At 42.6% G+C, this 17122-nt stretch overlaps 1 protein-coding gene and 1 pseudogene across 1 annotated transcript in view; both read right to left on the bottom strand.

The window, feature by feature from the left end:
- LOC114790511 (discoidin, CUB and LCCL domain-containing protein 1) overlaps positions 1–17122 on the bottom strand; it is a 30474-nt gene that overhangs the window by 3559 nt on the left and 9793 nt on the right. The window contains exons 2-13 of the mRNA XM_028980648.1: positions 13195–13416; positions 11073–11210; positions 9381–9432; positions 8999–9071; positions 8570–8703; positions 8073–8110; positions 6107–6301; positions 4561–4673; positions 4320–4485; positions 2472–2558; positions 2159–2252; positions 1977–2017 (exon numbers count right to left, since the gene is read on the bottom strand). Of these exons, the coding sequence (XP_028836481.1) occupies positions 1977–2017; positions 2159–2252; positions 2472–2558; positions 4320–4485; positions 4561–4673; positions 6107–6301; positions 8073–8110; positions 8570–8703; positions 8999–9071; positions 9381–9432; positions 11073–11210; positions 13195–13416 (1353 nt within the window). The remainder of the gene's footprint in view (positions 1–1976; positions 2018–2158; positions 2253–2471; positions 2559–4319; positions 4486–4560; positions 4674–6106; positions 6302–8072; positions 8111–8569; positions 8704–8998; positions 9072–9380; positions 9433–11072; positions 11211–13194; positions 13417–17122) is intronic.
- LOC114790526 (transcription factor HES-5-like) lies at positions 613–1390 on the bottom strand (annotated as a pseudogene).

Raw genomic sequence — 17122 nt, 5'->3', positions numbered from 1 at the left:
CTAATTGCGTATTGTCTTTATTGTTGCAACAGCCATTAAAAACAGAAAGTGTTATGACTGTATATGTGAGGTGGTGTGATCTCATTATTACACTCAGGGTGGAGCTACACTCTGAATTGTCTTGCTGTAGACCTCATGGTTGTTTTGAGAATTTGAATATACTTGTTAGTTATTGTTACTGTAAGATGGGGCATCGCAGGACCATGGCCTTTCCACGCTTTTGTTTTGCATAGCGGCCGTCTGTAAGAAGAGATGTGACATTCCTGTGCCTTTGTTGTGCATGAAGATTCAACACCTCCGTTTTTGCATCCCTTTGTCAAACTGCATTGCAACATCCCCCGAGCCAAACGTGTGAGGTGCTGGCCGTCGGGGCCGCCCACTCTCTTTGTCTTCCCCAGAAGTGAGGCACCGGGGGTGTGACGTCAGAAACAACAGGTTCTGATTGGTCAGTGACAATTTCCTGTAGGCCAGGGGTATAAAGATCTGTTCACATGTGGGGAGGGGGCATTTTTCTTTCCCAGCTGGCTTTCCATTGAAACTGGATTTTCCGTTTTTCGAGTCTGCTCTATCATCTCATTTTTTCTCATGGCTCATGATAATATTCACATGTAACTGCAATAATAATTTACCGGTGTTAATAAATTAGAAACTGTTCATTTATAACCTCTATTGTGCCATGCCTCAAAACACACAAACACAATTCTAATACAGGCTGAATTCCAGTGGATATTAGAAAATATAAGCTGTGTAGAAAACAATGTTAAGAGCCATTAATAAAATAAATGGTAAATAATATATGGAAATGCACATCTCCAACACACCAATGTCCCTCATGTTTGCTGATCTCAGTCTCTGCAGGTTCACCACGGCCTCCAGACAGCTCTCGGGCTTGCAGTGTGCTCCTGGACAGCTGAGTTGAGTTTATGGGCAGCAGGATGTGATGAGTGGTGGTCTCTGGTTTCTCTCTGGACACTCTGTGTTTGCTGTGAGGGTGTAGAGCCACAGGATGTGTTAGACAGGAAGTGGACAGTCCTTCCAGCACTGAGAGTAGCCGTGGCTGTAGTCCACCTGATAGGCCACTGGCACAACACGCCGATGCTGCTTCAGGAAATTCACGGTCATCTCGAGAACGTCAGCCTTCTCCAGCTTGACGTTGGGATCCTGACTGAGAATTTCCTTTTCCAGAAGCATCTTGAGCTGGTCTATGCAGTTGTTGATGCGATCGCTGTGCATCTTCTCCACAACTGGTTTCCTCAATTTAATTCTGTCCTTGTCAGGGAGCCTGAGATGATGGTGAGCAGGGAGAGCAGACGTGTATGGGGCCATGCCTCCGGTGAAGTGAGCTGTGAGGAGAGCAGCCTAGCTGTTGCGCCCGGGAACAGAAAGGCTTTATTTGTTCACTGGGTCCAAAAAGAAAAGTGCCCCTTCCCCACATGTGAACAGATCTTTATACCCCTGGCCTACAGGAAGTTGGCACAGACCGATCAGAACCTGTTGTTTCTGACGTCACGCCCACGGTGCCTCCCGTCTGGGGAAGACAAAGAGAGTGGGCGGTCCCGACGACCGACACCTCACACATTTGGCTCGGGGGCCTCCCGTCTGGGGAAGACAAAGAGGGTAGGTGGTCCCGGCGGCCGTCACATGTTTGGCTCGGGGGATGTTGCAATGCATTTTGACAAAGGGATGCAAAAACGGAGGAAAAAAGTTGAATCTTCATGCACAACAAAGGCACAGGAATGTCACATCTCTTCTTACAGACGGCCGCTATGCAAAACAAAAGCATAGAAAGACTATTGCGCTGCGATGCCCCATCTTACATTACTGTACATTCTTAATTAATATTGTGATATACTTTCATTATATGAATGAGAACACACACCACTTTATTAATAACAACACAAATTAAATTTTTACTGTAAAATTAGTATACTATTGCTTGAATATATTTAAAAAAAAAATCATAACAAATGCCCTACCTTTATCCAGTGAACATGACTTCATCTGTGAAGTTCTTTTCCTAAAACCAATCAAATTAAAAATATAAAAACAATCATGTGAATGTGAAAGGAACATACATAAATCTGTGACAGACTGTAAACCAAATGTGAAATGTAAATTAAGCAATGGACATCAGTCAGTATGTGGAGTGGTACCACACCTTCTTCTCCAACAGAGTCCAGTCAACAAGCAGGCCACACACAGCAAGAGGCCTAGGGCCACGCCCACTGCCACGATCATTGACTGGCTCATGCCTGTGTGAAGAAATGCTACTTGATCATCAAAATGCTGAATCAACAGCAAGTAATAGTTGCAATGTTCTGTGATTCCTGAACATTCGGGGACTGTTAATAAATCCTGAGCAATAATAACCTTTTCATTGTTTATCATATTATATTAAATTATATTAATTAAATGCAAAACCCAAAGTACTATTCTTCAGGTTGGTCACGCCATGGAAAGTGGATGCTCACTCTGGCCAGAGCTCACTATAACCACAGGGCTTTCAGTAGAAAACAGCTCCAGAGGAAGCTTTTCTGTAGGTTGCATCATCTTAGTCCCTATGGAAAAAATAAGTAAAAAACAAATGAGAGCTATGTCCTAATTACAGAACTAGGTTGAAAAATTGCTGATGCATTCCCACCACCAATTATATTTCTACATCTGAGTGCATGCATTCTCCTGTACCCTCTCACAGCTCTTCACACCCTCTCCATTGCCCTCCCACATCTCCTGCCACCCCAGTCTGTCTCCCCCTGCCCCTCTAAGCAAATGACATCAAAAGGGAACTGTGCAGACTCCAAAGTGAAGTGACTGTCACATGTGATACACAGCAGCACAGCACACAGTGCACAAAGTGAAATTTGTCCTCTGCATTTAAACCATCACCCTGAGTGAGCAGTGGGCAGCCATGACAGGCGCACGGGGAGCAGTGTGTGGGGATGGTGCTTTGCTCAGTGGCACCTCAGTGGCACCTTGGTGGATCGTGATTTGAACCGGCAACCTTCTGATTATGGGGCCGCTTCCTTAACCGCTAGGCCACCACTGCCCCAACAGGCCAACACTGCCCCAAGGGGCCACCACTGCCCCACTGACTCCATCCTGATGGTGTCAGTCCCAGGACCCTCAGGGCCCAAAAGACCAACTCGTCGTCCCCTGGTGACTACAGGCCTTGACTGTATTGCTTATTATAGACCTCGTATTGGCGTGGAGGATGCCATCATCTACCTGCTGGACCAGACTCATTCTCACTTAGACACTGTTGGGAACAGTGGTCATGTTTTTCGACTTCTCTAGTGCTTTTAACACTATCAGACCATCAGACCTTTCCTCTTCACCCTCTACACATCTGACTTCAGTCATGTCACCTGCAGAAATTCTCTGATGATTCTGCCATTGTGGGCTGTATCAGAGACGGACAGGAGGAGGAATTCAGGAAGGTGGTGGACAGTGGTGTGAGCTAAACCATCTACAGCTTAACATCACAAAAACAAAGGAGATGATTGTGGACTTTAGGAGGCATGCTGTTCCTTCCACCCCTGTCTTAATCAGAGGATCTGACATGGAGGTAGTCGAACACTACCGGTACTTGGGGGTACAAATCGACTGTAAACTGGATTGGTCCAAAAACACCAACACGGTTTTCAAGAAAGGGCAGAGTTGGCTTTTCCTACTGAGGAGGCTCAGGTCTTTCAATGTCAGTAGGAAAATGCTGACCATGTTCTATCACTCTGTGGTAGAGAGTGCTGTGCTCTTTACAGCTGTGTGCTGGGGCAGTGGGGTGAAGACAGCTGATGCAAATAGGCTGAACAAGCTGATTAAAAAGGCTGGTTCTGTCCTGGGTGTCAGACTGGAGACCCTGATGGAAGTGTATGAGAGGTGAATGCTGAAAAAGCTTCTCGGTATCATAGACAATCCCTCTCACCGCATGCATGCCTCCATGATGGCCCATTGGAGCACAAGAAGCAAAAGACTCATAGCCGCTAAATGCAGAACCGACCGCCACATGAAATCCTAGTTTTATTTCTATAACACTTCTATAGTATTACACTGTCTTACTGTTGTGCAAGTAATGCTTTTGAACAGCTTTGATTGTCCCTTCAATTAATGAATAGGCGGCAAATGTAAATATGACAATGTCCTTATCTAAGTGTGCTGGTATAGCACATGGAGAATTAGAGAATCAGACAGATCAATGGACCAGCCAATCAACTGGTCAGTTGAAATAAAATCCTGGGCAGGCATTTGACTTTCTGATCCTGAAATGTCTTGACCGTCCAGACCACCGAGAGCAAAAGTAGTCAACAATCTTCAGATCTCACCTGAACGTGGTCGGAGAACTGGAGCCATGGGACACCCCAGCACCTGCACATGGGCTGAGGCTCGGACATGCCACTTCTGTGGCCAGAGCTGCAGGTACCTTGCCACCACTGGTGGAAACAGGCTGTTGAAGACTGTCATGTGACCATCTGAATGTGCTTCAAATACCTGCAGACACATAAAACAAAATCATAAAATGTGAATAAATAATACAGTTTATATTTCAATATAAATCTCCTGTACCTTCATGTCTTCTGTTGAGCCAGATCTGAAGGTTTTCCAGTTCTTGTGGTCTTTGCTGTAGAGCAAAATGTACGACTTCATGAAAAAAGCTGATGTTCCTTTTGTTACAATTCCTAAAAGACAGCAAATGTAGGTGAAGTCAGAGGTCAGGGGTAAAAACCCTTTACAAAAACACACTGGCAACACATTGGCAACAACTCCTTCTTGAACCGTCACCTTATCGTGGTGGAGGAGTTTGAGAGCCCTAATGATCCTAGGAGCTATGTTGTCTGGGGCACTTGGTGGGCACTTGGTGGGGACAAATTGGTCTTAGGTAAAGGGTGAGACAAAGAAAGGTTCAGAAGACCTTTCATGGAAGGAAGAACAAAGAGCCAGTGTACCCGGCCGGAGGGTTACCGGGGTCCCACCCTGGAGCAGGGACCTGGTGGCCGGGCTTTTGTTAAGGGGGCGTGGCCAGGCCCAGCCCGAACCGGATACATGGGCTCATCCAACTGTGGACCCACCATCCGCAGGAGGAATATGAAGGGTCCAGTGCAATGTAGATCGGGTGGCAGACAGAGGCGGAAGCTTTGGTGGTCCAATCCCTGGAAAATCAAACTGGCTATTGGGTCCGCATAGCCAGCAGTAAGTCGGACCTGTTACCGGTGAGGGTTGGATTCCGCTAGGGCTGCCCTTTGTCTCTGGTTGTGTTCATGACCTATATGGACAGAATTTCTAGGCGCAGCCTTGGTGTGGAGGGTGTCAAGATTGGTGGCAGGAGAATCTCGTCTCTGCTTTTTGCAGATGATGTGGTCCTCCTAGCTTCATCAGGCTCTGACCTTCAGCTCTTGCTGGATAGGTTTGCAGCCGAGTATGAAGCAGCTGGGATGAGGATCAGTACCTCCAAATCTGAGACCATGGTTCTCGATCGGAAAAGGGTGGCTTGCCAACTACGGGTCTGGAGAGAGGTCCTGCCTCAAGTGGAGGAGTTTAAGTATCTCAGGGTCTTGTTCATGAGTGAGGGAAGAAGGGAGCAGGAGATCGACAGACAGTTTGGGGCAGCGTCTGACTCTGCAGTGATGCGGACGCTGAACCGATCTGTCGTGGTGAAGAGGATGGTGAGCCAGAAAGCAAGGCTCTTGATTTACCAGTCGATCTATGTACCAATCCTCACCTATGGTCATGAGCTTTGGGTAATGACTGAGAAAATGAGATACAAGTGGCCAAAATTAGTTTCTTCCATTGAGTGGCTGGGCGCGGCCTTAGAGATACGGAGAGGGCTGTCTGGCACGAGGACGAGGACACCGGCAACATGAATATTAAATATTACTTATTTTAACATACAAAACTTCCATCTTTTGCCCTTTATTTTCATAATTAAACTTTTCTTGCAGTTTAATTTAATTTCTACATAATGGAAGGCCGTGTTTTTATGCTTATACATTATTTAAAAAAAAAACTGTTCAAAAACCCAAACTGGATGGGGCAAATTGGATGGGATCATAACTGAAAGACATTTAATAAACCCCAGCAATAAAGCTTGAGACCATAACCTCTGATCTCTGACCTGTTATGGTGCTCTTCTCTTTGAGCTGAACCTCCAGCCATGGTGCAGAATCCTCCACACTGGCAGCCCAGGCTATTGGCTGTCCTGCAGCATTCCGTCTTCCTGAACTCCACAGCTTGTGCTGACCCACAACATATGCCTCCTCCCACACCGAGGATGCATTAACGGCCACCACCAGCAGCTGCCCATCACAGTCTGTTTAATTCTCCCACAGTAGAAATGCTGTATTAGTAATATATAGTATAACTAAAATAATAAGAATATTACTGTAACAGTAATGACAATACTACTACTTTAGGCATAGCAACATGCAAGCGCCACATACAGATCCGGCATTCACAGATTAGCCTGTATTATTATTTTGTTTTCTTATTTTATTATTATTGGTATCATTATTATTATTGCTGTCAGCTAATTGACAGAAAACATGTTTTAATAAGATATATTGGTGCATTTCTGAACCATTATTGGCTGAAACAATGCTTACTACATTGAAGGGAGTGGATTTACATTGTCCAGAATGAGGAAGCAGGGTCCATGAGACCTGTCAATCACTGCTATGGGCTCCTCCCTTCAAATATTACTAAAGACCATGTTATGGTTAACAGGAATAATTACACACCAACAAAATGGCTTGCTGGGTAGTTCCTACTCTCCAAGATACAGATAACTAGTAAAGAGTCTTTTCTTGTGTGTACCTGTTCTGTAAATCCTGCAGACAGCATTAGAGAACATGCCCCACATGCTACATCTTAGGGTTGCAACAATAAATTGATGAAATTGATAAAAACGATTACTAAAAGAGTTGGCAACGAATTTCCTAATCGATTCTTTGTGTCGCGCGACACGGAGACATTTGATTATTAAAAAAAAACAACTTTATTTGAGCGTGGAGCGGAGTGAACACACTCGGTCTCTCTTGCACACAGATGCTAGCAGAGTTTGGCGCCTCATAGACAGTGCGGAGCCAAAAAAAAAAAAAAAAAAAACGAGCGGAGGTAGAGGAAAGATACATGGCGGAGGTAGAGAAATCTGTGCGAAAATATGCAAAAGCAACATGGCATGGCACGGGAGCACCACGTCAATTATCCAGCACCTGAAATGCAAACATGTTGGAGTGTTTGATGAGGAGGAAGGAAGTTCAACAGCAGGATAAGTCACTACAGAATCCTACTTTTTTGTTCCGTTTTGAAGTGAGGAACGTAATGTCCCTGGTGCTGGTGTTTACTCGTTATCCAGCTTGACAAGCATGACAAGTTAGCGTTAGCTTGTTAATAACAGTAGTAAAGCACGGGTGCTATAGTTACTTTGCACTTTGCATTAAAAGACTAAAAACATGTTTTTATTCCCTAGCCTTTTTTGGACCATTAATTTTTCAATCTGTTGTCATGTATAGCTACACTGCAATTACCTAGTAATTTTGTCTTGTTTCCAGTCCAAATATCTAAAAAATCTTAAATCAAGATTACTAGACAAGAAAATGGCATGAGCAAATTAAGTGATGCTTAAAACTTCTGTTTGAGATTATATCTCATTAAGATTAGTATTCCTACCCCATTGGCAGAAAATTTTGCTTGTTTTAAGCAATCCTGTTAAATTTTCTGATTTGTATTGTTCTTGATTTTTTTATAAATTACTTATCGTTCTGGCAGCTCAGGTAGCACTTTATTAAAAAAAAAGTCTATATTTGGCAGATGTGTATGTTTTTTGTGTTAGTCCATTTTATTTTATTTTATTATTATTATAACAGCTCATGGAGCAACATGTTTGTGCACTTTCTAAAGATTTTGTTCTGTTTTTGAATAAAGGGTTGGAAATGAATGTTTTTCTTGTTTTTAGTTTTCTATCCGATTCTACGATTAATCAGAAAATAATCGTTAGTTGCAGCCCTACTACATCTATCAAATAGCATATTGTTAAAAGTCACTGAAATTACACCAATAAAATTTCATTTTATACATATTACCTCTGCTGAAAAGGAGCTTCCTGTCAGACAGGGACCCACTATTAGGAAAAGAAAATAATTTATAGTGAAAATTTGTTCATAATTCCATACGCAGTCAAGGTTTCAAGATTTATTAGTCACGTGCAGTTACATGTTCCACTACAACATAAAGAAACAGCCCCCAGACTGGGCCGGAAGGAAGGGTTGGGGGGAGTGGGGGAAATCCAGCGTTGGAGGCAGTGGCTGAGTGTGTTTTTTTTATGGGTTTGGTATATATGTTATCTGGCTTAGCGTGTCAGTTTTGTCTCACCCTTCTAGTCAGGGAGGAGACTTCTGGCTTTATACACTAGTTATAAACAGTATTTCTTCAACTAGTGTGTCTCATTCAGCTTCTTCCAATTAAAACTGATGCCACAAGCACTCAGTGCTAAGGAGACAAACTGATATTTAAATGAAATTCAAAGTGTCCTCCATTACACAGGCCAGATGGATGCCCAGAGGTATGACATGGTACTCACGTCCTGGAGAGGATGCCATTGGAGAAACTGGACTCATACAGGGTCATGCCCCTCTCCTGTCTCACAGTGATCCTGCCGCCCTGACTGTCATACAGCACCCCAGCATGGACAGATGCTTTGCACAACACTGAGGTCTAAGGAAACATTTACTTCAGAAAGAGTGTCTGTGTGAATTCAATTCACATTCTAACTATTTTGCAATATACTTTACTAGGCTCAAAAAACAGTCCTGATTGTTCTAAGCAGACACATTTTTACCCCTGCAACTTAGGTGAAGGGTTAATAATATAATTTTAAACTAGACTGGAGTGCAGGGCCATGGAGACATGCAGGTTTAAAAAAAAAATCTGAAATTGGTCTGGGGATCACTTCATATCTTCATGTAAGAAATACAAATCGAATAATGCTGAAATTACAGTTTGCACTCACGTCTCTGTATCCTGCTTCATACTGGCCCCATACATCCCCTGTTACATTCTTACACCCTGCAGGGCAAAAGACGCTGCAACACACATTCACACATATTAGTCATGCGTCACACACATGCAGTCATGCAGATGCTGTGCTCAACAATGCAGCTCTTGACTTTTTAAATGAATTTTAGCAGCATGCAATTTGTGCAATTAACATGACTTCAAACATGCTCTACAGTAGCAATTTATATCACAGGCAATATGCTTATTAACCTTACATTATAACAGCACTTAAAATCAATGTTATATAATTCAGCATGCTTATCGTTTTTAGGATATTACACAACAGAATGAGCAGTTTTTAGCCTAATGCCTGTCTCCTGTGAAACTCCTAATACCTGAAGTGCTGTGAAGTGAAATGGGTCCCTTTGTGTAGGCAGGAGATAAGATCTAGGATTGAAAGACATTGTAAATTAGCTGGCCAGAAAAAAAAATCCGAACTGATGTTGGAATTCTGCACAAAAACATACACACACACACACACAGACTCAAGTCTGGGAATGATGTATTTGATCCTTTGTCTGTTTAATCTTCGGAGAATATGTGGACATGTGACAGGCTTATTTCGACAAATACACAGCATAAACACACCAACAAATAACAGGAAATACTGGAGCACATGACTCCTTGCCACCTCAACCTCCAAGGCATTGCACGAATTTTAGGAAGCAGCATGCTGTTCAGGCTGATGCAGTCAGAAGAGGATCTGCACAAGTACAGCAGGAATCCTCAGGCCGTTAACACCAGCAGATGGAAATATGCGTCTTCAGCTAGGCATATTGAAGACCCATATGCTCATTACCCACAGCATACAACATAGTTATGCTAATTTGATTAATGCATTTGAGATCTTACATTCTGATGTAGCCTCCTAGAAACACACACAGAGTAATGCATTCATGCATAAAAAATGGTGCTGTGCACACACATTCCTGCATGCACAAGTGCACACACACATACCATCCATTGGTATGACATATAATCCCCACGGGGCAGTGGTGGCCAAGTGGTTAAGGAAGCAGCCCCGTAATCAGAAGGTTGCAGGTTCTAAGGCTAGGGAAGTCTAGGGAAGACTAAAGACTAATGTCTTTAGTCTTTTAATGCAAAGCACCGTCCCCACACCCTGCTCCCCGTGCGCCTGTTATGGCTGCCCACTGCTCACTCAGGGTGATGGGTTAAATTCAGAGGACAAATTTCACTGTGTGCAGCGTGTTCTGTGCTGTGTATCACAAGTGACAATCACTTCACGTTATCATCCTTTCTATAATCTGAACTCCAGTTTTCACATGCACAACAGTCCACAGAATCAGAGACACACTAACCATATCAGAGCAAATTTCTTCATTGTAGCTCAGGAACACAGCAAACAACCACATTTTCTTGTAAACATAAACCAGTAATAACATCTCACACGTTTGCAGGGACAACTGTGTATGGTGTCCATTATTTGGCAATAATAAATAAAGACAGATGTAATCAGTGCTTTTGGTCTTAGTTCTGCTGAACCGTTGTTGATGGGGATGTAAGTAAGGGGACATGAGAGCAAAACCAGCACCAAAGTGTATGCTCTGTGATTCCTCCATCTACAGCTAGATCCCTTACTAAGGGCTGCACTGAATGTCACCATGCAGAAAACCACACATTAGGAGGAGTGGTGAACTAAACAGAGTCATTAGGTTGTTTTGCTTAACTGAATCCATCCAATTTAGCTGAATGAGTCATGTACTGGATTTGTTAACATGGAGCAAATGGCCAAGCTGATATTTGAGGGTATCATGGTCAGGCTTTTGTTTGATCTGTAAAATTTCTCATACAAAAAAAAACATTTCACAGAAGCAGGACACAAAGAAATTCCATTAATAAAAACCAATGGAGAAGCAGAATGTCAACATATTGTCATAAGCAATAGCAGAGAGCATGTTTATGCTATTTTAAATTGTAAATATTCAGATTAAATCTGGATATTTTGTGATTGGTCTGCCATAATAATATTAATTGATTCTGGATGAAGAAGTGAACCTCAGTGGTACCTGGATGCTCATTGGATGAGTAGGACAGCAGGAAGCCACGTCCGGACCGGTGTGTGGTGGAGATAAAGCGCACAGTCACCTGACTGCTGTTCACTGACATATTTCGACCAGAGGCATCCAGATACCCACAGAGGGGACCTACAGCAGAAACACCAAAACAAAAAGGAAATACTCTGCATTCTTATCACCCAAAGCAATAAAATAAACAAAAAACACAATGTCTGGAGGATACAGAAATCAGAAACTCAGTCCACAATGAAAATCTCACAAACCAGAGTAACATACACGCCCGCAACCAGTCAGTCAAAAATGGAGCATAACCTGAGGTCAAAAAGCATGGAGGCCTAGGTATGCAGCACAGTTGAACGGGTTCAGCATGGTTCTGTGTGTTATGCAGTGTGTGGATCTGTTTGTGTGAACACAGGACTTAGAATAGCATGAGATCAACCCTAAAGAATTTGCCAGTAACAAGAACACTTCTTACAGGCTTCTTACAGAATAACGGGATGTTTGGAGGTGAATCTCAATGTTTTGGTTCTGGTTTCTCTTCTGTGCAACTGAATAGATTACACAGTTCATCTTCGGAAGTGGTGGAAAGCGGACATTTATTCAGCTTACTTGCTTGGAATCACTAATTAGCACGGTTTTTAGCCAGGAGGCAGAATGTTAATTAAAGGATTCAGTTGGCTGATTACACTGGATCTGCCTTATAAAAAGTGCCATTAGAAACATTATTTATGATTGCTGCAATGTTTTGAACTTGAGGCTTTTGGCATTAAGAACCTACAAGAGCTGACATGTCAACAGGAATGGCAGCAGACAGTGAGGCGAAGACTTTTGGAGGATGGCCTGGTGTCGAGAAGGGCAGCAAAGAAGCCACTTCTCTCCAAGAAAAAGGACAGACTGGTATTCTGCAAAAAGTATAGAGATTCGACGGCTGAGGTCATTTTCTCTGATGAAGCCCCTTTACAATTCATAATCATCATCATCATCAATTGTTTGGTGCATCTATGATTGTCCGGAGAAGAAAAGGTGAGCGCTACCTGTCTCATGCCAACAGTAAAGTATTCTGAGACCATTCATGTGTGGGGCTGTTTCTCATCCAAAGAAGTGGGCTCATTCACAATTTTGCCTAAGAACACTGCCATAAATAAGGAATGGTACCAAAACATCCGCCAACAACAGCTTCTCCCAACACTCCAAAAAGAACAATTTTCTAGCATGATGGATCACGGTGCCATAAGGCCAAAGTGATAACTAAAGTGTCACCGCTGCCATGCCATCACTGCACCCCCATAGGACGCACAACCCAAACCTGAACCACTGATCCGGAAGAAGATCAAACCAAACATGCCAGCCAGTATAAAAACGCCACTAACACGGCTAGACACCTCAAACTCTTCATTGATTCTCATCACATAGTTGTCAGCTGGTCCTGATGAAGATTATTTAATTGCCGATTCTTTTTGACTCTGACTTTGCTTTTTGGATGACCCTTACCTGCCCCCGTCTGACTCCAATGTTCTTCCACCCTTGCACTCTTAACAATGTTGCCCCTCCCTTCTAATCAGAAGACAACTCCTGGTAAATGGACAACTCCATTTCTGTTTAACACCTCTTCAGCCTCTGGGCCTCAACACCAGCTGCTCCACAGGAGAGGTATGTTTGTCTCCTGTAATGGAGGGTGGGTCAGGATTTCGGGATCTGACCTTCCGGAACACAAGAGCCTCCATTGCCATGGCACCCCAACTCATGGACTCAAACCTGTTTCATCAGGCCCTGCAGATGCGTCCCAGGCTCTGCCTCCTGATACTAAGCTGCTCAGGAAAACTCTAAGCACTGATTTTGAAGGAATGGGTTGCCATCAGTTAGGATTTGGTCCAGAAGGTGATTGACAGCATGTCAGGGTGAATTGCAGAGGTCTTGAAAAAAAAGGCCAACACATATTGACTCCTTGAAAACACTGAAGCAGCAAAAGTCACACAATTTTCCAAAGCAGACATCACTGTGATTTCAGAAAGGTAATAAAGAGCTTACCATGTACTAAACTTATTACTTATTATATTACATGACATTATATTATATAACATTGAAATATGGCACCTTTAATGAAGCAACTTACCCTGGAAAATGGCCCCAGTGCCATCTGCAATAGTCAAAGACCCATTACTGCAACTCTCACTCTGCTCCAAGTCGAAATCTCCAAAGAACAACCGTAAGGTGTGTCCTCTTGGCACACGAATTACCCAATCACACTGGGTGTGGTTAGGGTATGTGCCTGGGTAATTCAGTGAAGTCAGGGTTCCGCTTGTGGGTCCAAGGATTGTGTGGCCACAACCGTTCCCTATCATGAAAAGAAAGAGATTGTTATGAGATTTTGTTGTGAGACATGGAGAATGTCTCTAGGGTACTGGATATGTAGTGCCTGAGGTTTGAGTAGTACTAATTTGAGTCAGTAGCACTCTCTGCATTGCAGGTCAAGTTTCACACACTGCAAAAACCTGTGTATAGTTTATTAGAAAGTCAGCTCTCACAATTCCTTGTGCTTGGACGTATTTTCTTATAAATGTCTCTTTAACCATAGCAAACAGCCAGTGTGAAAAGACCCAAAACATGTATATGGTGTGGTTGTGTAGGTATGGGAAAGGTATGGGTAGGAATGACTGGTCAAAACCAAAGTTATTATAGTTAACGAAAACAAACAAAAAAACTAAAACTAGAATTGAAAAAACATTTTCGTTAAATGAAATAAAAATAACAGCGAGTTTAAAAAAAAACCCCGAAAACTAACTGAAACTGTTTTGTATGTATACAAAACGAACTTAAATGAACTAATATTATAGCAAAAATATCCTTTGTTTTTGTCTTTGTAAATAAGCCTTTTGGGTTGAATTAAAATCTATTTACTTCACACTGCCAGTTTTAAGCCAGGTGTTTGACCAGTATGGCAACACGTAGTCTGTGATGTCAAGTGTCCATAGTCTGTCCGTGATGCCGCTGGCTAGTGTGATGGCTGCAGCGAAAGTCGGAAGAAAGTCCTATTTGGGATTTCTTTGATTATGACAGTGTCAAAAATAAAAGTAAGTGCCTTGTTGTAGAAGCAGGTGATACAATATGTGGAATACTTCTTAAGGGGAAAACCCCACACAAAAAGGCGAACCAAGAGTACCTGGACAAGCTAGCCTCTCGCCCACCCTCCCCCGAAAGAGAAGCGATAGCCAGGCCAGGTAACATGGGAAAGGAACGTGATACAACAGCATCTTTAATGGACTGCTTCCACCGCCGACCAAATAGCTGCTGGCTAGTAAATACGCAGGAACACCACAAACGAGAAGAAGCATTGGTAAATATGTTTATTAAGACTGGAATGTCTACACAACTGTGTGACTCGATTGCCTTAAACAAGTTCACCACTTCACTCGAACCAAAATTCAAAACACCGGAGCTGCAAGAGTCAATAATCTCATCGGAGTTAAGATGGATAAGGCTAAGCAGAAGTTGAAAGATATAATAAAAGAGGCGAGGATGGTGAGCCTGTGTTGTTGGAGTAAGAGAGGATTAACAGCATCTTTCATGGGTGTGTCAGCTTGTTTTTACCATCCGCCCGGAGGCCAAGTTCACCATGCTTTGCTAAACCTACACCGGATGGAGCACCCACACACCGGGGAGGCCATTGCCCGCTGCATTGATCAGACATTAGATGAATGGGGAATTGGAGAAAACAAAGTGCTGCTTATTGTGACAGGTTTTATTAAATATTAGCATTTTTAAAAACAATATAAAATGTATGTTTATTTGCAACATCGTTAGCATTCCAAACAACTAAATAATGACACACACATCCTCTGAACACTCAAGTCTTCTCTAGGGATAAGGGTAATCACTAGGGCTGCATGATTATGACAGAAATCATAATTATCGGTTATTCACCTTGATATTGTAATTGCGATTATTATTGATGATTAATAGATTTTATGTTTTATAACTTGTGCAGCAGCTGCATGGTAAATTCTCAACATCCAAAACTAAATGATATAATGTAAATAACAAATAATTATGGGAATTGTGTTGTTAGTAAAAAATCCAAAAAGAATAACTTCAATTTATCAATTTTATGTGTTTAGTGCTTAAACATACTGCAGAAACGCACAGATATGAGCACAAAGGGACAGCTGTAATTGAGGATTTTGGTGATTATGTAATTGTTTCACCCATAATTGTAATCCCGATTAGTTTTACGATTAATTGTGCAGTCCTAGTAATCACTAGGACCGTCCATTGTACTATACACGACACACGAATCGTTACACCCCTAGTGATTATTTTGACACATACATTTGTTCATATTATTAGATTTTTTTATTTTGGACATGTGTATTTTACATTTGATGCTTACGTTAACTAATTGTTTGTTTTCTTATCCTTCTTTGCAAAGAACTTGACCTGCCAGATGATGGGGAGAACAACAAGTTCCAGAGAATGCCATTTACATTTACATTTACAGCATTTATCAGACGGCCTTACAATCAGAGCGACTTATAATCAGTAGTTACAGGGACAGTCTCCCTGGAGCAACTTAAGGTTAAGTGTCTTGCTCAGGGACACAATGGTAGTAAGTGGGATTTGAACCTTTACCCACACCCTTCAACTCACATTGAAAGATGCCATGAAGCACCCAAATGCTGATTCACTCATAAAGTGCTATGAGGAAATCATCAGTGGCAAATGGAGTGTGATCAAAAAGTGTGGCAAAACTCTGGTCCGGGATTGTAGCACATTTGATATGCTGAGAAGACTGCTGGAGATGCAGAGCTGAGCTAAACCAAGTACTTGAGGAGTTGAGGATAGACACACTTCTCACAAGCGACTGGACTAATCTTGAGAAATTGGTCAAGCTACTTGAGCCCTTTGCCATTCACACAGACCAGCTTCAGAATGACAAGTAGTGCCATGCCTGCTCAACCTCGAGGCACACCTGCTGACCACTACTGCTGGAAATCAGTTAGCACAAGTGCTGCTGAAGTCTTTGCGAGAACGTTTTTCTGCCATTCTTAGCCGATTCCCCAAAGTTTGATGCTACACCAGCAGCAGCCTCCCTAATGGATCCAAGTGTTTCACTGGTTCTTCAAACACCAGACACAGTGCCACTGAGGAGGGCAGCTCAGTCTTTTGTGCAAAACCTGGCTGCTGCTCAGAATAACCTAGCTACTGCTTCTCAGGATGATGTTGCCACTGCAAGGGCCAGTCAATCTCCAGCAAGTTCCCCTCCTACTGTCCTACAGAAATACCGCTTTCTTGCATCCAGGATGGAGGTAAATGTGTCACTGACAAATCAGCCTGATGTGACCAATAGTCTGGTAACTGAAATAAATAATTATGTTGATGATGTCAAACACAGTGTCTTTAATGAGACCCCACTGCAGTTCTGGAGGTCAAGAATGGCTGTCTATTCAAAACTTGCCCCTGTGGCATTGGACCTTGTTAGTGCCCCTGCCTCACAAGCCTTTGTGGAGCGCATCTTCTCTGTGTGTGGACTGTTGTCATCTGGCCTTAGAAACAGAACAACCACATCTCTTGAGCAGCGTGATTTCCTCAAGATCAACAACAAATTGTTGCTTGACTGAAGTTCACCCATTTCTGTTTACACACACACACACACACACACACACACACACACACACACACACACACACACACACACACACACAAATGTCAAAAAGCTGAATTCATTCATTCATAATGCAAAGGTTGTCAGGTTGTTCATGATTTCTCCCTGGGATTCCTGTAAGAAAAAGATTGAGCTCCCTGGGACTCCTGGTTGCCATGCATGTTTGTTCATGTGTGTCTTTAGTCTGTTGGCTGTGTTAATCTAACCTCAGAAGCAGCATTGCACAAATATTGTACTTAGGGCTGTTATCTTGTGGGCTGTTGTATCTCAATTTGAGGATGGGTGTTCATGTGAATACATGTTTCAAAATGTATCTTTGGTTGAGTTTTTATTATACAATACTTATTCTGGTGATTTTGATTCATGCACCTGACAAATATGC

Source organism: Denticeps clupeoides, chromosome 5 (assembly GCF_900700375.1).
Source record: "Denticeps clupeoides chromosome 5, fDenClu1.1, whole genome shotgun sequence".
In the NCBI taxonomy this organism is placed as follows: Eukaryota; Metazoa; Chordata; class Actinopteri; order Clupeiformes; family Denticipitidae; genus Denticeps; species Denticeps clupeoides.
The sequence above is the reverse complement of the archived record's forward strand: the minus strand, read 5'-3'. Positions and strand labels throughout refer to the sequence as shown.